This window comes from Verticillium nonalfalfae (assembly GCF_003724135.2).
Source record: "Verticillium nonalfalfae strain VnAa140/NRRL 66861 chromosome Unknown scaffold_12, whole genome shotgun sequence".
NCBI classification, from domain to species: Eukaryota; Fungi; Ascomycota; class Sordariomycetes; order Glomerellales; family Plectosphaerellaceae; genus Verticillium; species Verticillium nonalfalfae.
In genome coordinates this window covers 104,897-123,402 of record NW_021167237.1, presented here as the reverse complement: position 1 = coordinate 123,402, position 18,506 = coordinate 104,897, and the positions used below count along the sequence as shown (strand labels likewise).

The 18,506-nt window shown below is 56.2% G+C and overlaps 8 protein-coding genes across 8 annotated transcripts; 4 read left to right on the top strand and 4 right to left on the bottom strand.

Moving 5' to 3' along the window:
• Nucleotides 1–71: 71 nt before the first annotated feature.
• On the top strand, nucleotides 72–782 carry D7B24_001082 (uncharacterized protein; the record flags this gene model as incomplete). Its single annotated transcript, XM_028635327.1, has 3 exons — nucleotides 72–260; nucleotides 382–693; nucleotides 753–782. The coding sequence occupies 3 exons, from the start codon at nucleotides 72–74 to the stop codon at nucleotides 780–782; spliced, it is 531 nt and encodes a 176-aa protein (XP_028498002.1).
• Nucleotides 783–2,433: 1,651 nt separating this feature from the next.
• On the top strand, nucleotides 2,434–3,581 carry D7B24_001081 (uncharacterized protein; the record flags this gene model as incomplete). The annotated part of the gene is made up of 2 exons (XM_028635326.1): nucleotides 2,434–2,536; nucleotides 2,608–3,581. 2 exons carry the CDS (start codon nucleotides 2,434–2,436, stop codon nucleotides 3,579–3,581), a joined length of 1,077 nt encoding a protein of 358 aa, XP_028498001.1.
• A 648-nt stretch (nucleotides 3,582–4,229) lies between these two features.
• D7B24_001080 (uncharacterized protein) lies at nucleotides 4,230–4,773 on the top strand (the record flags this gene model as incomplete). Its single annotated transcript, XM_028635325.1, has 3 exons — nucleotides 4,230–4,445; nucleotides 4,501–4,629; nucleotides 4,678–4,773. 3 exons carry the CDS (start codon nucleotides 4,230–4,232, stop codon nucleotides 4,771–4,773), a joined length of 441 nt encoding a protein of 146 aa, XP_028498000.1.
• Nucleotides 4,774–5,124: 351 nt separating this feature from the next.
• Nucleotides 5,125–7,082, bottom strand: D7B24_001079 (uncharacterized protein; the record flags this gene model as incomplete). Its single annotated transcript, XM_028635324.1, has 2 exons — nucleotides 5,125–6,374; nucleotides 6,431–7,082. 2 exons carry the CDS (start codon nucleotides 7,080–7,082, stop codon nucleotides 5,125–5,127), a joined length of 1,902 nt encoding a protein of 633 aa, XP_028497999.1.
• A 516-nt stretch (nucleotides 7,083–7,598) lies between these two features.
• Nucleotides 7,599–9,252, bottom strand: D7B24_001078 (uncharacterized protein; the record flags this gene model as incomplete). The annotated part of the gene is made up of 3 exons (XM_028635323.1): nucleotides 7,599–8,972; nucleotides 9,026–9,073; nucleotides 9,124–9,252. 3 exons carry the CDS (start codon nucleotides 9,250–9,252, stop codon nucleotides 7,599–7,601), a joined length of 1,551 nt encoding a protein of 516 aa, XP_028497998.1.
• A 343-nt stretch (nucleotides 9,253–9,595) lies between these two features.
• Nucleotides 9,596–14,313, bottom strand: D7B24_001077 (uncharacterized protein; the record flags this gene model as incomplete). Its single annotated transcript, XM_028635322.1, has 3 exons — nucleotides 9,596–11,323; nucleotides 11,376–14,212; nucleotides 14,280–14,313. 3 exons carry the CDS (start codon nucleotides 14,311–14,313, stop codon nucleotides 9,596–9,598), a joined length of 4,599 nt encoding a protein of 1,532 aa, XP_028497997.1.
• Nucleotides 14,314–14,744: 431 nt separating this feature from the next.
• Nucleotides 14,745–15,911, top strand: MRI1 (S-methyl-5-thioribose-1-phosphate isomerase; the record flags this gene model as incomplete). Its single annotated transcript, XM_028635321.1, has 1 exon — nucleotides 14,745–15,911. The coding sequence occupies one exon, from the start codon at nucleotides 14,745–14,747 to the stop codon at nucleotides 15,909–15,911; it is 1,167 nt and encodes a 388-aa protein (XP_028497996.1).
• A 67-nt stretch (nucleotides 15,912–15,978) lies between these two features.
• On the bottom strand, nucleotides 15,979–17,290 carry D7B24_001075 (uncharacterized protein; the record flags this gene model as incomplete). Its single annotated transcript, XM_028635320.1, has 2 exons — nucleotides 15,979–16,172; nucleotides 16,222–17,290. The coding sequence occupies 2 exons, from the start codon at nucleotides 17,288–17,290 to the stop codon at nucleotides 15,979–15,981; spliced, it is 1,263 nt and encodes a 420-aa protein (XP_028497995.1).
• Between the last annotated feature and the right edge of the window lie 1,216 nt (nucleotides 17,291–18,506).

The following is an 18,506-nucleotide window of genomic DNA, read 5'->3' as shown; positions in this document are numbered from 1 at the left end:
CCAAGGTGAGCTCCCAAAAACCCTTTCTCTCCTGCCGACTCAACTGACCAAGGCCGTTTCGCCCATTCCAGATGCTGTCTCGACGAATTGCGCGGGTCTCGACCATCCGCAGCACGGGTGCTGCTCTGGCAGCTCCCGCCCGCCGCCTTCCCACCATCCAGCAGCGAACCTTCTTCCCCGACGGCATCAACGACAAAAAGACCCTCGAGGCCAAGTACCCCGACTACCCTGCTCTCACCGAGGCGGAGGACCCCGGCATGGTTAGTTTCTGGTGGATGCGCGCAAGCAGAGCAGCGGCCGCCGGCTGTTGCTCAAGCAGACAGCGAGCACGCAAGACACAGAGGCGGGAGACTCGAGGCTAATGATTTTTGGGCTTGACAGAACGGCGGCTACGTCAACCCTCCCTTCATCAAGCGCCAGCACCGCGATCCCTACGGCAACTGGTGGGACAAGCAGGAGAGGCGCAACTTTGGCGAGCCCGTCCACGAGGACCACGATCTCCTCGGCATCTTCTCCCCCTACGAGTACACCTGGACCACCGCCGGCCCCGGCGCCCTCATGATCGGCACCTTTGTCGCGACCTTCCTCGTCGTCGTCGGTGCCATCTACGTCACCTACCCCGACAGGCCCACGTTCCCCAGGGAATTCGAGAACGGTCTGCAGAGGGAGCTTGGTGGCGCCAGCGCCCTGAGGGTATGACTGTCCCTTTGTTACTCCGTCGGGGTTGGGAAACCACTGCTAACACTGTACAGGCGAGGCAGGAGGGTGACGAGGATCCTTGAGCGTGAACGGGAAACCTGGAATCTGACATCACTGTGTACATAAGCGGGGGCAGTGGAAGACTAGAGCAGAGGAATCAGTACCTTTATCTTTCGGCAGTGTGTGTGCCCGCGGCCTTATGGTGTTCAAGCGTAACGTGGGCGCCCTGGATTGGCGAGAAACTCTGGCGTGTCGAGCCAGTGCCTATCGGCTGGCAATCATACACATCCTATAACGGAGGCTTTCAGCAGACGGCCACGTAACTGACTCTCTCCGCCAAACTTGCTCGACTCGCAGCTGATTTGCTTCTATCCTGTGCGGCCATTGTTTAACACTACCTACATGGTGAACAAAGCTACCTGGTAGAGCCTGCTCCTGTCCTATTCTCACAGTACTTGTCTCAGCGGCCAAGGTATTGACAGGTACAGTTTAACGGCTCTTTAAGCACCCAAACCCCCCTTGACGCTGGAACGGTGACACGGAGGGTTCAAGATGGCCTGCATCGGGTTCGTGGTGGAAACACCGTCGACACGGTTGCCTTTGAGTGGCTCTAGGTCAAGTCAGAACCCTCGGGTTCTGGCCACATCAAATTACGGACTATACAGAGACATTCATGGCATGGCCCCCAGTCGGCTAGCCTCTGCAAACATGTTCGGCGTCAGACGGAGTTGGTATTGGTAGAGAACAACACACACACTTGCAGTAGTCGACTGCACCGTACCCACGACTCAGTACATATCCTGTAGCTCACATGATGCCTCATGAAGGCAGGCAGGACCCCGTGTTCAAGACCCTCCTGGTTGTTCTCCGCTCATCATGTCCCGTATCCGGATGGTACACCACCCTGTGGTGAATGTAAGTATCCGAGGTAGTTGTGTCTACAACAACGCAGGCAGCGAGCAATCGGGATACCTTGTTGCAGCAACCGGCCCCAAAACGTCTCCTACCCGGCCAGTACAGAGAAATCAGTCATCGGAATGGAGAATTGAACCGATCCGTTTATTTTTCCTTGGACGTAGTCTACCACCGAAACCTGCACACTGTTGCATGTGGCAACATGATCATGGTAGAAGAAATATCACAGAGCAGCTTGAGGTATCAAGTTCAGGCTTCTGTCGCAAGACTAGTAGCGAGACTTGATTCTTACCGCGCAGTTCTGGGAAGCGCCTCAGGCAATGCGTTGCCGCTTTCGGGTGACGATTTCCCAGCAGGTACCTCAGGTAGGTAACTTGAGGCGATGGAAGAGTGTCGAACATTTGTCAGCTCTGCTCCGCTCGGGGTAAATCTCCAACCCGACAGCTCCGCATCACCCTTCTTTCGACGCGACCCATTGGCAATGCAGTGCTAATGCCGCAACAGGATCCTGATTGTGTGATCAAGCTGTGAAGTCTTGTCTTGTTAGTGGAGCCGGATTACGTTTGTTACTAAGGTATAGTGCAGATCGGGCAGGTTTCACTGCCGTCCCTGACGAACGATGAGGTTGTCGTCCGCAGATAAATAAGGGCCGATGAGCGTCTCTGAGGATAGTAATTACAAACAAGTTCTCAAAGCACCACTATATCACATCGCAACCCAACCCACCGCACACTACATGATCTTTGTCGTGGAACTACATCGCAGCTGAGAACCCTGTAAAGCAAAAGCACTGCGTCTCGCCTTAGACGCCATACCATCATGAAGGAGGCCATCGTCACCAGGGAAATCACAGTTCAGATCAAGGATGTTGAGCGTCCGAAGCCCGGACCTGGAGAGGTGCTGATCAAGGTCATCGTCGCAGGTTCGACCACCCCCTCTCGTCGCTTCAATGACGTCATGTTCATTTCCACTGACACAAGCTGCCTTTTCCAGGTACCAACCCCAAGGACTGGAAACTCCCCGTCTGGCTTGAGACGTGCGCCGACACCAACACGGGCGACGATGTCGCTGGCACGGTCGAGGAGCTCGGCGACAATGTCATTGGCTTCACAAAGGGCGACCGCGTCGCCGCCTTCCATGTCATGATGGCACCGCACGGTGCCTTTGCTGAGTACGCCATCGCTCCCGCCAACACTGTCTTCGCCCTGCCTGCTTCCGTTTCGTACGAGGAGGCCGCTACTCTGCCTTTGGCGGCCTACACTTCGGCTGTCGCCCTTTTCGACCAGCTTGAATTCCCCTCCCCGTGGGACGCCGAGGCCAGGCGGTCTGGCGAAGACAAGAAGAAGAGGCCTGTCATCATCTATGGTGCTTCGACAGCCATTGGCGCCTTCGCCATTAAGCTGGCGCAAAAGGCCAACATTCACCCCATCATCGCCGTTGGCAGCAAGAACAGCGAGTTTGTCGTGCCGTTCCTGAACTCCGCCAAGGGAGACCGTATCGTCGACTACACAGCGTACAAAACACCCGATGAGCTCGTCGCCGCATTGAAGGACGCTGCCAAGGCGGCAGGAGTCGAGGATGGACGCGTGTTTGACGCCTACGACTGCGTCTCGGAGAACGGGACGTACGTCACCCTGAGCAAGGCCCTCGCGGGCCCGCCCGATGCGAGCGGTCGGAAGCCTAGAATCACGCATGTCCTACCTGTTGATGAGACTGCGGCCGACTCGAGCGTCCAATTCACGCGTACGACGGTCGACCACGTACACAAGCAACCTTTGTTCGGCACCGTCTGGTCAGCCGCCTTTGCGAGTGGCCTGAGCGAAGGTTGGTTTACGCCTCACCCGTACGAGGTTGTGAAGGGTGGGCTTGCGGGACTAGAGGGCGCTCTGAAGGGTCTTAAGGACGGCTCAGTGAGGGCAAAAAAGATGGTGGTCCGTATTAGTGAGACTGAGGGGGTCACGCAGTAAGAGAGTAGTGGCTAAGTTATGTAGCATTTAACATTTCAGTTTCCAAGCCGATTTCGCTCCCGGCCTGTTGTACCAAATTCCTTTGACATACTGGAAGTCGTAGTCAAGAGCAATTTCTCCATTGAAGGATGTAGGTTTGTAGAAAGTAAGGTCTCTCAGTCGATAGCCTACCTCTTTCGGTCTCTGTACTCTCTACTCGGCGCTACGTAGTTGACTCACAGATCAAGACCGAGTAGGAATAGGTTACCACTATGAGAACTCTCTTAAAGGGTCTTGATCGGCTTGCGGCTTTTCAGGATAAGGCGGCGAGAGTGTGCGCCTTCCTTGCGTAGCATAGTTATTTGGGGAGTAAGTCATAACTATCATTTTGACGGAGATGAGCCCGTGTCATTGTTTTATGGCTTCGGATAGGTATGTTGTATTGCGAACCTTTTAACTACTCTCGTGACAGTAGCTTACTTGATGTCAGTGCGCTTATTGACGGTCTTCACCCTTAGCATCCTCAAGCTTCACTGAGCCGTTCTTCACCGAGTGGAAGACAATCTGCCCGCTCTCACCGTCCAAGTAGTTGATTTCGATGGCCTAGTTGAGCCTTACACCGGTGGCAGCCCGATAACCGAACCACAGGACGTCTAACTCACCGAGCAAATGCTCTCCATGTCGGAATCATTACTAGGATACCAGACTGACCTCGCGTCGCAGTTTGGCTACGACCCGCTGAAGGTTCGGGCGTCAGTGTACAAATGGAACTCTTGGGCCGCTATCGTCATCAATCCGAATGCCACCGCACTTCTGCAGCAGGCCGTCGAGACTGGAAATACTTCCTACGACCCGACCGGTGTCGTGCAGATCATTTATCAGACCGTAAGAGATTCAACGACCGTCTCATCATACCTCTTCCCTACCTACGTTGCAGCAGTTTGCAAGCCAGTTCATAGCTCAGTTTGGCCCACGCTGGTGGGCCATGGTCATGTCCAATTCATCTCTCATACGGGATAACTTGGGCTTCGGCGGCGGCGGCAGTCAATCCGGACATCTCGCCTCTGATGTACGACCTGCGACGTTTTCAGCCTGCTGTTGTGACGCCGGCAGTTAGCCGCTTTGGCTTATCTTCTGGGTCATGACCAATGTCAGCACATTGTCCTACTCGATGGATCTCGCACCTGGGTCCTACCACTGGGGTCGCGCGTAGCCGCTGCAGCAGGTCGTCGAGGCGAGTCGCCACATTTTGCTTGATCTGCATTCCAGCATAGGCATCAACTTTGTTATTCTCTTTGCGTGGGCAGCCGTCAGCACGGCGCTGTTTCCATGCTGCTGTTATTTCTTGCGGTGGAGTACCGAGCCTGCGAAGCGTAAGGCGGAGATGGAAAAGGATCGATACGTGATGCACGACGGGGGACAGGTGACGGAGACTGCCAAGGTGACAGGCGTGAAGCCTCCTATTCGTAAAAGAGGGTTTATGAGAGGGGTGTGACGGGTCGGATCAATAAATTCGAGAAATTGAAAACCTGCGAGAAATACAGTACAATAATTCATCATCCCATCATTTGTCTCCATATTGGTAGATGCCCTCCTCAAGCCCCTTGATCTGTAGAGCTAGCAGCTTGGAGAAGAACCGACAGAGAGCCAGGTTGCCGCCGTGGAACCAAAACCCAGGATGTCCACTCTTGGTCCAGATGATGCGCTGCTCCCCTTCTTCGTTATACCCCCAGATACCCCCGACCTGGTCCGCAACTTGGTCGCCAAAAATAGCCCTCGTCTCAGTGCGCATGTTCTGGTAGCCCGTGGCAAAGACTATCTCATCGGCCTCAAGTTCCGATCCATCAGCAAACCGCAGTCCCCACGGCAGCACCTCGGTGATCTCTTGGCCTTGTTTGATCTTGATACGGCCCTCTGCGATGAGCCGCGAGGCGCCGACGTCAATGTAGTAGCCACCGCCACGCTGAAAGTATTTCATGAGAAGACCTGAGTCATCAGGCCCTCGGTCGACCTTGAACCCGGCACGCTCAAGTCCGTCAATGATATCTCGATCCATGGCGTTCTGCTTGGCCGTGACCAAGACCTGGTCCGCCTTGAGCACGGACGCCGGAAAACTGTGCAGCAGCAAGTCGGCCTCTTCGACCGGCGGCGAAGTTTCGGAATACAGACCGCCGAGAGCAATCTCGGTGATGCCCTCGGACGAGATGACGCACGTCGTCGACCGCTGCACCATGATGACGTCGTAGCCGTGCTCGACAAAGTCCTGTGCAATGTCGTGGCCCGAGTTGCAAGAGCCGACGACAATAGCGCACGTTCCGGGAGCAACGGAGGCGCGGGCGCCGGGAAACTCGGACGAGTGGCACAGGAGATGGCCCTCAAATGACGGAGCGCCACGAACAGCAGGCAGGTTCTTCTTGCCCGAGTGGCCTGTCGCCTGGATGACGTGCCGTGGGTGTAGGGTCCGTGTCTGTGTCGTGCCGTCGTCAAGAGTGCGGCGAACAGTGATGTCCCAGACGCGCGTATCTTCGTGCCATTGTGTGTCCGTTATGGTCGTCTTCATCCAAGCGTTGAGTTCCAGCAATCTGGCGTACGACTCGAAGAACTCGGCAAGCTTGTCCTTGGGCGTAAAGACGGGCCACTGTGGGGGGAACTTGATATAGGGAAGGTGGTCGTACCACACGGGGTCGTGGAGTACGAGCTGATGGTATCGCTTGCGCCAGTTGTCACCTATGCGGTCGTTCTGGTCGACCATGAGCGATGTGACGCCCAAAGCCTTGAGGCGGGCCGAAATGGTGAGGCCCGCTTGGCCGGCGCCTACTGTCTGTTAGTCACTGGGCCTGCGTTCTGTTATTTATGCTTATTTCTCTCACCAAGAATGAGGACAGACGGCTCAATGTCCGGCTCAAGCTCAGCCTCTGCCTGCCGTCTCTCTACCCAATTCTTGCGGCCGGGTTTGCCTCCGTGCTCAACACCTTGGCCGCGTCGTGAATTGACAGCCTCCTCGTGTCCCTTTATCTCCTGTAATACAGTGTAGAAGGTGAAGACTTTCCATTTGTCATCGTGATGGATGAGGCGAGCAACACCGTCGCCGGAGCCAACAGTCGTCTGCAGTGTAAAGAAGAAGGTGAGGCACGGCACGTTGGCATCGTGGTCGAGGAACGACATTCGCGGCTTTCGCACATCAGATGTCTTATCGAGACTGATGCTCTTTAGACGAAATCCATCCTTACTGCCGGCGCAGTCCTTCAGGAACTCTTGGATGCCAGAAGTACCTCTGTGCGTCTGGAAGCTCCAGGAGAGGGCGAGATGGTCGCGCCAGAAGCCCTCGTGATCGAAAAGGTCAACGACGGCAGCAAGATTGCCCTCATCGATTGCCGTGTTGAACTGATCTACCACGTCGGTAGCGACTTGCTCTGGTTTCACGTCTGTCGTTGGCGCAGGGTGGGGAAACTTGGCGACGGGAACGTTGACCGACCCGGGAACAGTCCGCATGTGCGACGGGGGTGCCGGTACGTCGTCCATTATGGGCAGTTGTTGTGAAGCTTCTAGACAACTGCAAATGGTATCGCTACTTGATATTTCATCTTCCAGCAAACGCGCCTTCAAATGAGGGGTTCGTTCGCTGGGAGTGATAGACGACGTCACGCACCTATGCCGAGCCACTTCATGCACGTTGCACAGTAGCAGGCTACCGCTGGGCGGCTGTCGGCCTCTTAGTGAATAGGTGCACGAGACGTTTGTATCAACCATAGCGTTCGAGTCGTGTCATGGCTAGGCCCTGCATAGGCCACCCGGAACAGGCCGGTCATGACGATCACCAACGACAGATGCATGCGAGCGCGGCCTTCCCCCGCATATTGACCCCGCGATTGTTAGACGTACCCGCTCCGGGGAAGAAGACTTGACATTTATTCCCCCAGACTCACGAGCCGCCATGGTACGATGAGTCTGGGTCGAAATGGAACGGGTGGCCATGAGGCATATTTGATTCACATTGAAGCTTCAGAAGGTAAAGTGGTGATACGCCTGCGTATACGCTCAGCTCACAACGCCGTATCGCACGAGACCCATGATCGCACCCAGAAGGATAGCAAACGGCGCCGCAACGCCAAAGTATCTTCCGCCGACAAACGCCGTTGCCGTCACAACAACCCACCATGGATCGTCCCCGAGGCTCCTCCCCGACTGGAATCCCTCATCGATGTATCCGACTAGATAGATCCGATAGACGGCGGTGTAGATGAGACCGACGGCCGCCGCATTGATCCCTCTGACCACTGCCTTGACCCAGGGTCGACTCCGGAGCACACCCCATACACCCATGGTTCCGTGCACGAGAACCATGCCCGGCGTGAAGATGCCGACAAAGGCGATGAGGGCCCCCACAGCTGCCGAGTGGCCGGCGTTGGCCGCGGTGAGACCGCCGAGGAAGACGGCAAAGTTGAAGTTGGGACCGGGAAACGACTGGGCGATGGCAAGACCGATAAGGAAGTCGCGAGGACTAACCCAGCCCTCGGCCACGATGTATTCGCGAAGCAGGGGGATGACGACAGGACCGCCGCCGAAGATGATTGTGCCGGCAAGGTAGAGATTAGCAAAGAGATTGTAGAGAATGGGCCGCTCGGTGACCACACCGCGAATGACCATGACGACGAGGAATGTTGCGAAGAAGGTTGCAATCACAGCCGTGCCCGCCTTCCAGGAGAAGTTGAGGCGGTATTCCTGCGCAACGACACGGGGTTCCTCGGACTCTGCTGTGGACCGAGCATCTGCCTCCGAAGAAGATCCCTGGCCTGTCTGTGAAGGGCCAGCTCGGGAATGTAGCGAAGGGGATGATTGGCCGTCAACAGCGGCCGGCTCCTTCACAGAGCCGGACGGCCGGGGCAGCCGCCGCAGCTCGGTCCCAGCATCGCCGTTCTCCTGAGCTTGAGGGCCTGCGGGTTCCTTCTTTCGTCCGAAACAGGCTTCCAGCGTGTGCTTGACCTTCCTCACGGGCCGGTGCAACCATCGGTAGTCGTGGATGATGGCCGCACAGCCAGCAGCGGCCATGAGTGTGGGGAAGTACCACAGGGCGTTGTACATCATGCCCGCCGAGGCGCTGAGGAAGACGAGGATGCGCGTCAGCGGGTCGGTGATGGCCTTTTGTGACAGCTCGACGGCGGCCAGGGCAATAATGCCCACCGTGGCAGCGTTGAGACCAGACAGCAGGGCGTAGACGGCACGCGGCAGAGTGTCACCGATGCTGGCGACACCAACGGAGAGGCCGTACATGCCCAGTGCGCCCGGCAGACTCCAGAGGACAAACGCGACAACCGCACCGAAAAGGCCGTTCTGCAAGAGATTAATACAGTAGAGCATCTTGGTGCTGGCCGGTCCTGAGAGCGCCTGGGAGACGCTGAAGAGCTCCTGGTACTGATGTCGAGTTAGTTTGAGCCATTGGCAATCGGTGAGATGAAGAGGCGCACCATTTGCTCGTCAATCCATTTCAGCCGCTTGACAAACTTGTCATGAAACTGTGTCTGTTAGCATCTAAGAAGGCATTGCTCCAGAGCGAGTGCCATACTATCTTAAAGTGCACAGGAGGACCACCAAAGGCAGTCAGGCCCAGATGCCAATTGACCTTGAACGTGGCCGCGGCGCGCTGGCCGGCGATCTCGAGGGTTCGATCCCAATTCCACGAAGTGCGATGCATATTTGGCTCTGAGTCAACAAGTGTCTGAAGACGCAACGTGGATGGGAGACACGGCCATGAGGACGATCTTTGCAAAGTGTCTGGGGTTCGCAGGCGATCTGGGCTAGTCACGAGAAATGGCGTGCGCACGGCGTGGGGTCTTGGCGCTGGCGGATAGTGCGCCAGACAACCCGTCACCTATTGCAAACAAAACGATATCAGGCTTCACAGAGTGGATGCTGGGATCTACGGTGCCGAAGGGCGAGAAGACCTCGTTTGGTCATTTGGTTGTCTGCCATAGCATGGTTACATGACCGCTGATATAGATGAATCCGGCCTATCAGATACATTCCATGGCCAGTCTTCAGACAACTATCCGACCCTCAAGCACCCTGCGTTCGCTCTCTACGACAAGTGGTCCGCCGCCGGGCCCACTGGAGTCCAAGCTGAGTGTGACCTTCTCCCGATCGGCAATGACCCTGACCGTCTCGCCCAGATTCCGATAATCCGTCTCGCAGTGTCCCTGCGTCGGCGGCAGCCCGTCCTCCTCCGCTTTGGCCTCCCTCATGTCAACGCTCGGATACGGCAGCCAGCCCTCGCGGAGGGGCACCATGATCAACGGGATGTTTACGACCGATTGATCCGGCGTAGAGCTATCAGTGCCGAGTGCTGGGACCTTGACGCGGCCCCGCTTGCGACCGCCGAGCAGCCACGTGTCGGGTGGCGCCGTGACATCGTATGTGAACTCTTGCGGCGTCGTAGAACTGTCCGTGACGCCTGGCGAAGTATCCCATCTGCGTGTCCACTTGAGCGTCAGGTTGGCTGACAGAAGCTGGTTGATGCCCGTGATGGGGGTGCCCGCGTCTTTGCGAGGGACTGGCGACGGGAGCGATTTGTCAAGCTGGATGTCGATTGTGAAGAGAATTGGGATGGACGGAACATCTACGGGAATAAGGATCGACTGAGCGTCTTCGATAGTCTCGGATGACTTCAGAGCGAGCTTTGGGTTCTTCTGCTGCCAGTCCTGGATAAAGCTGGCGATCGCTCTCGCTGCATCCTTGTCGCTGCCCGGTAGCTTTCCCAAGCCCCTGAACGAATCATCTACAGCCGGCTTTGTCAGGAACGAGGTAGAGATTTCGCCAAGCAGTCCTGCGCGCTCGAGGTCAAACAGCGAAAGCGCACCGGGCACCTGCTTCTGAAGTTGTGCCTCCACCAGCGTCGCATAGCGCGCAAGGTCAGATTTAAGAATGTCTTGCTTCACGAGCCTGCTGACTGTTGCAACGATCTGTTCAAGCACGACGCTGTAAAAGACCTTCAGATATAATGTCTTTTTCGTCTTTGGCTGTACCGCAACATCCTTTTTGCGTGTAATTTTGTAGAGAAGGCTTGCTGGCTGCTTGGGGAAGACGACCACGGGCTTGCTGGGTGCGACTCCAAAATGTGATTCGAATATGTCGGATTGCTGCAGTTCGCTCTTGTACACGGTGATCGGGCTCGGTGACGCAGTGGAGACGCTGAACCGAGAGAAGACTGCATTGTGTTTGAAGACATCTTGGACGTTGACGCCGAGGGCCAACGAGATGGGAATAGTGGGTATCGCAGAGAAGGTGTATGTACCCTTCTCAGCTGAATAGATGACGTCGACTTTGACAGAGATATTGGCAACGTCCTGCTCAGTGGAAAATGGAAATCGAAGCTGCACACTTGTATTGGGATCGAGCGCACTGAATCGGAACAATCCTGGCTCGAGCGCACTTGCGAATTCGAATGAAGGTCCGATGAATTTGGCCTCTGTAGACAAAAGACGAAGTCCACCAGTGCTGGGCCTCACTCGTATCTCGCAAGACGTGACGTTATTCCAACCAGTACGAAGCTTCAGATCGAGACAGTTGTTACGGTCTAGCTGTGTGTGGCGCGCTGCAGTAAGTTGGCAGTCCAAACCGCCTTCTTGGCGACACACTGTGACCTTCGGAAGAAGGAAGGCCTCAGCTCCTTTCGAGGAGTCGTGATCAATGTCGCGTTCGTAGTGGAGATGAATATTACTGGAGGTCAGACTCAGGCGATCAACGTCATAACGTCCGGACAGGCTTGTCTTGAAGCCATGGTTAGCCATTATGCGAGGTCGAGAGAGGATAAACACGTACTTTGCTTTGCAGGCGAATGGCGCTCTCGCCTGGCTTGAGCACTTGAGGAGTTGTGCTCTCCAACCACAACTCTTTTGGAACACCGGGGTCAGAACTTGTAAGACGCATGCGCGCAGTCTCGATCGTTAAGTCATCCACCAGTAAGCTACTCAATTTGATCGTCAAAGAGAAGCTGTCGAGCCCGACGTCATACTCGGGGGACTCGTCTAACTGAGGATTAGTGAACATCTGTCCCAGAGGGACTGGAACCTCGTTGGAAAATGTCTTGGTCACAGCCAGTAGTTTGCCGACAAAACCCCGAATGACAGCGAAAGAGGCATGCTCCACGTCTTGTCCGGCGCCAGGTCGGAACCCCTTTCGGCGCGCGAGGCGGTCTTTCTCAGCGGCAGCAGCTTTTGTCAGCAGCTTCAGTACCACACGAACGTATTCGTCCTTGCGTTGTAGCTCATGTAGACAGTGCGCGTACATGATGAGCATGGACAGCTCCAACACACTCCAGCCAGTTTCCCCGTAGAACGGCGTCACTCGATAGAAGTAAGAAGCCGCCGCTGAGTAGTCTCCGAGGTGGTATTTAAGAATCGCAAGATCAGTCATGCTGGCTTGAACGGCATAATTATGGTCGGCAACGGTGTAATGCCTTAAGGCCTTGTCCGTTAGGGTCTCGTAGAGACGGTAGAAGTCGTCTTGGTTATCGAGCGCTGCCTGAAGAAGGCGGCCCTCAATACCAGACAGCAGAGGCTGCTGAGGGACCTCGGCCTCTGCCTTCTTCGCCAGGGGTTCATTGTCGTCAAGACTAACGTCCTCCATCGTCTCATAGCCAGAGTCTTCGACGTCGGGCACAGAAGCCCAGCCATCACCCCAGCCGCGCTTCTTGCCGCACTCTTCCAACACATTACGAGAGAGATTATAGAGCTCGGCACGCCTGGCAGCGAGGTCTTCGAGGCCATTCTTGAGAAACTGGCTAGTCGGCGCGACAGACATGCCCTCGGGAACACTGGCTCTTTGGCCGGCTCCCGGACCAGGGAATATTCCTGGGCTGTGGGGAGCTGCCGTAGTGGTTCGCACACTTAAAGACGTTGTTCGGGCGGGGTGCATCATGGTCTTGGGCTCGGGGATGGAAACCTTGGGCTCATGAATTTCGGGAGTGATCAATAGGGATGGCGGAATGGGGAGGGACTTGGTTGACGTCTGCGCCAGGATTTGCTGAGCAACCGAGAATGCGAAGGATGCGACAAGATTGTCAATGACCTCTGTTACCACAGGGCTTACTGAGTGATCAGCTGAGTCGCCACCAGGCTGTGAAACAGCTGACATGATGTCTGCTCGCATGATCTGTGATATGGCGGGGATGAACTGTAGGGTCCTTCGACAAATCTCGGCCAACATGGTGAGGTTCTCTGCATCCTCTGCTTGTTTTGGTGCAGGCGCCTGTGGTGCAACGCCATGCAACACTGATTCTTGCTGTTCCTTGAGCTTCACCAGGAGTTCCTCTTTGGAGGACCATGCGTTGCCCGAGCGCAACAACAGGGCCAGCTGGCGGCCGAATATGTAGCAACGAAAGTCGAACACCGAGACGTTGTTGGCTACAATCATGTCGCGGTAAAGCTTCTTTGTGGAGCTGATGGGGATCTCGTCAAAGTGGCTGAAAGCAGGAAGCTCCTTGGACTGCAGGTCAACGGATTCTTCGTCTTCGAGATTCCCGCCGCCGGTCGCTGCCGCAACAGCCTGTTCAGCCTGCTTTTTCAACTCGGCAGTATACCCCAGAAGCGCACCGCCGTTTCGCTCCGCGTCTCCCGTGGCGACCTGTTCGTGTATAACCGAGTCAAGGCCAACACTGAGCTCGTCATAGCCAACGAGCGCATCCTCGATAAGCCCGACGCTCTCGAAGCCTCGCGCCAAGCCTTCCTTGAGGATGAAAAACGTGCAAAAGTTCCAACCTGGTAACAGACGTTGCGCATCTTTTTCACGAATGTCATCTTCGTACTGTGTAACGCGCATGTCGAACGACGCCAGGATCAAGCCCTTGATCTTCGCCAGCAACTCCTGCCAGGCAACCTCTGCGTCTTTCTCAGTCTCCGAGTATCCGGTTGGGGTGGCTGGTACGACGCGAGGCAGGATATCGTACGGCACGTCATTGATGCCGATCCTGATCTGGGCAATCCTATCCACGGCACCCTTGCCAGTGACGTTGAAGTCGGCGCGCATCTTCTCCAGCAACGTAGAAGACCCCGTCCGCCATCTCGAAGAGGCGGTCTTGTCGCTGCTGGCGCCCTCGGCGCTTTTGCCGCTCGTTCTGGGCTGGGTCGCGGCGACGGTGTTGGGGACGACCACATGCACAATGAGCCACTCAAAGGCATCGTGGTTTTCCTGGTTGTTCGCCTTTCTTGTACTCTGGGAAGGTGGCGTGTGTAGCTTGATCCAGTCGCGAATCTCGGCGCGCGTCGTGGCCTTGTACGTGTCGTTGTCGTCGCATCGCACTAGCAGGACCTTGAGATAGGGGGTTCGTCGCAGACCGGGAATCTGGTGCCGCCGCTCTTTCCCAGGTTGCTGCGCCGCCGCCGCCGGTGGCTCGATGTCGTCGGTCGATGCACTCTTGCCGCCGACCTGCTGGGTCTGGAAGCCATCGTCTTGAACGCCTGCGCTGACCGAACGTCTTAGGGTGGCACGAGGCGCAGCGGCAGCTGGGTCGGCACCAGTGTCGACGAGCTCAACGAACAACACATCAATTGATCGAAGAGGTCCGGCATGCGATTGCCAGTGGAGGTTTCGGAGAGGAAGTCGGGGCACGAGGCCAGGGCCTAGGAGTTTGTAGACGCCATGGGGATCGAAGTACTCGACTACAGAACGGGCGGTCAGATCAACGACGTGGTTCTACTTGGTGACAGCTAGAGTTTGGGGCCATACCGGTGACTTTGGATGTCGAGAAGGGGTGTTCCATTATGTTGATCGTATCATCGTGTTCGCATCAAGTCATACAAGCCAAGCAGTACAATGCGCGCACAGTCGTGATGTTGGAGCTTGTCTTGAGCACTGGAGGCAATGTTGAAGCTAGGCTATCACTTGCTCGCTGAGGCAACACGGGGAAAGTAGGTCCGTGCACAAGGGGACAGGGGCCAGGCGCCCCTGACTGTGGCAGCTTAACGGCCTAAGACTTTGTCGTAGGCGGTGAGCCACCACCTGCCGAATCGATTGGCCGATGATGTCGTAGCTTGTAGAGGGGCACGGCAGAACTTTTCATGGAGGGGCAAACAATTGCGACAGTTAGTCTGGGTCAGGCATCGGCAAAGTCTCGTTCATCTCATTCTAGACGCCCCCGACTCATCATCGCGTCTTGACCATCAGTCAGCTTGACACCCAAAACCAAGAACCATGTCGACCCTTCAAGCTGTTAAATATAGCCGGGGAAACCTCGAGGTGTTGGACCAGCTTCGCCTCCCTCACGAGTTTCACTACGACAATGTCTCCACGAGTGAGGAGGCCTTCGACTGCATCAGGTCTATGAGGGTCCGTGGTGCGCCAGCCATCGCCATCGTTGCCAGTCTAGCCCATGCCGTGGAGCTGCACAATGGCAGCTGCCGGGCCACTTCATCCGAGGAAGTCATTTCTTACATCCACGACCGTCTGGATTACCTCAAGGAGAGCAGGCCAACAGCCGTTGATCTGACCAACGCCATCAACCAACTCAAGGCGAGGACGCAAGAGCTTGCGGGACAGGACCGCGATGCCATTATCAAGGCATACATTGAGGAGGCGGAGAACATTTTGGAGAAGGACCTCAAGACCAATCTGTCCATTGGCGATCACGGCGCCGACTGGCTGAAAGACGTGGCGCAGGCTGGTCCTGACAGCAAGATTTCCGTTCTGACACACTGCAACACCGGCTCGCTCGCCACCTCTGGCCATGGTACGGCGCTCGGCATTATTAGGACGCTCCAGTCGAGGGGTTGGCTCAACCACGCCTATTGCACGGAAACGAGGCCGTACAACCAAGGCAGTCGTCTGACGGCTTTCGAGCTGGTCTTTGAGAAGATTCCGAGCACCTTGATCACGGACTCTATGGCCGCCGCTCTCTTCGCCCTGAAAAAGGAGACCATGAACATTTCTGCCGTTATTGTCGGCGCCGATCGTGTTGTGAGGAACGGCGACACGGCGAATAAGATTGGAACCTACCAGCTCGCCGTCTTGGCGAAGCATCACGGCATCAAGTTCATCGTCGCAGCCCCCACGACGAGCATTGACCTCGAGACCATGACGGGCGAGGGCATCCACATTGAGGAGAGGAAAAGGGAGGAGCTGACCCAGATTTCTGGCGCCACTGTTGGGTTGGATGGAAGTGTTGATGTCGCCAAGACTGTGCGCGTGGCCACGGCTGACCAGCGGATCGACGTCTGGAACCCGGCGTTCGACGTGACGCCGCATGACTTGATCGATGCCGTCGTCACAGAGAAGGGTGCCGTTGTGAAGGGGACCAATGGAGAGTTTGACTTCAGCCACGTCATGCCCGAGAGGTGGGCTCGCTTGGTTGGACAGCAGTAGAGGAAGGGCAAGTGAGCGGCTACGAAAATCATCATCAGCGGCAGGGGGAGACGCTTTTTTAATTCAATCAAGACGACTCTTTCAAAGTGTGGAGGATGAGCTTTTCAAATCCGTCCACAGCCGTCTCCAGGTCACCAACTGTCAGGCTCTCATTGTCGCCGTGAGCGACCAGGATACTTCCCGGCCCGTACAAGTACCGCGTGTGGTTGCCCTTGAGGTTAGGAATGTCCGTCCCGTAGTTCATGACGGCCGTGTCGAAACCTGCTGCTGTCAGTCTCATGCAGGTTATTTCCAATGGATAAAAACGCACCGTCCACTTCACAGTTGGCTTCCACAACGCCGTAGTTGTGCGAGATGGTCATAGTAAAAGCATCCTCATCGACCTCATCCAGGATGGCCTGGATACGAGCCTGGACAATGTCTCCGCCGGTCTCCTGGGGACCAATGGCTACGCGGACAGCAATACCGACGAATGCTTGGTCGGGGATGACGTTGGCCGCGACGCCGCCGTCGAATCGGCCAATATTGACCGTTGTGTTACCAAACGTCTCGTCGCTACCGAGGTCAGTCTCCAGAACCTTGGCCAAAGCCCGGATCATGAGATTGTTGGCAGATTTTCCGAGCCAGGGGTACCCCGAATGGCCAGCAACGCCCTTTGCCGTGATGTTGCCGAAGACGCCGCCTTTGTGGCCGCACGCCAACTTGTTCTCCGTGGGCTCTCCGAAGATGACGGCATCGAAGCTTTGAGGGGGGTCCGCTTCCAGGAGAGATTCGGAGAACGTGTGCATACCATCGCCCTGGTCTTCCTCGCCGACGACGAAAAGCAATGAGACATCGTCTTCCTCGACCTTGCCCTCCTTGAGCAGATTCTCAAGGGCCTGGATCTGGGCAACGACGCTGGCCTTGGCGTCGACGCTGCCGCGACCCCAGATCTTCGTGCCCTTGGTCACTTTGCCGTCCTCGATGCCGTAGGGGATATGCGGCGGCACGACATCAATGTGCGATGTCACGAGGACTTTGGATTGCAGCGTCCGTGAGTCGCCTCTCCATGCCAGCACGTTGAAACGACCCTTGGACTTGTCCGTGTTTTTCCTCGACTGGACCTTCTGCTTCTCGACCGAGTAGCCCTTTTGGAGGAGATAGTCAAATAGGAATTGACCGACATCGGCTTCGGTGCCGGAAATGGAGGAAATCTCGACAATGGAACGGTGCAGGTCGAGGAACGAGTTGCGCCAAGCAGGCGCATCGCTGTCGGCTTCTTCTACTGGGTATTTCGAGCTCGGCGCTGTGACCGCGTCACCCAAGGGCAGCTGAGCATCGCTGGAACTGGCAGCACACCGAGCGAGGGCGGCAACGCCGAGAAGTCGGGTGAGCAGCATGACTTGGGGGAAACGCGATTGAAGCTCGACGTTGGCGAAAATATACTTCTTCTGGGAAGCACTGCGCAGGAGGAGATCTGGAGCTCGTTGTGCATTGTGGTTGAGCTCCCGCCTAGCAAGAGCGCATTACATAAGCTCGATGAGGTCATCCCGCTTCCTGATGCTGCAACGCGCGGGCTCTTTCTTTCTCTCCCCCCGCGGCCTTCCCGCTGTGGTGCGACCCTACGACCTGAGATTGCATCTCTGAGACGTCACTCGCTCACTCAGGCTCACATCGTCACAAGAGTCGCGTGTCAATGTCTGGGCTCAGTCTAGAGGCATTCGCACACATGGCTTGAGGGATGGCTTCTGGAAACTTTGGAAACGCACGGCGGTTTCCGACTTGGATCGACCTCAAACAATTGATGACGGACAAATAGTTTGCACCTCACGCACGTGAGCCATTGAGCGCCCATTGGGTGGCCCCTGGTTACTCTAAATGTCCATCTTGCGAATCAGAATCGAAATGGGCCGTAGCAAACTCAACGTTCCGGCGTGGGAGTGCTAACGAAGGTTTGAGCGTGTTGGTGACGACCCGCAGGCCGTACAATGAGATCACTCGGTTGTCATGTGATGGCGCCTTGGCATAGTGAGATCTCCACCAAAAGAGTGCCTGGATCTAGACTCTCTTGGTGCAGCTGTTGAGCGAGCTGAGGGATCGAGAAGGTGTTGTATGTGTCGTGAAGTTGTGACCCAAGAGTTGCATCATGCTGCAGGACTTGCCACAACATGAGGGGACATGCATCTCGCCGAACAAACGATCAGACCATCTGTCAGTGCCAAGTCTACAAGTGGTTCAGCGTACATCCATCCTTCCATCCCCCCCCCCGCTTCATTCAATTTCCACAGCTTGCACAGTCACGACCAGCGTCCCCACATCATCCCACGCCCCGTTTTCGAGACCCACCACGCGCACACCTCCCCGTGCCCCCGTGCCACCGTGCCAGCGTCCCGTTGTTGGCCCTGAAAGTTGGTTCCAACTGGCAATTGAACGACAGTTGCACCGAGAGCTCGTTCGCCTGGCCTCGCCTCAGGCACGCGAGACCAAATCTCCAAAGATCGGCCATCGACTTTCGCGACCACACACCGCCCTGCCCCCAGACCAGCCAAGTCGTGTCTTCCCCGATTCCCGATCCTCGCCAGACCTTCTGCAACGTCGACTTCTCAATTCTTGCGC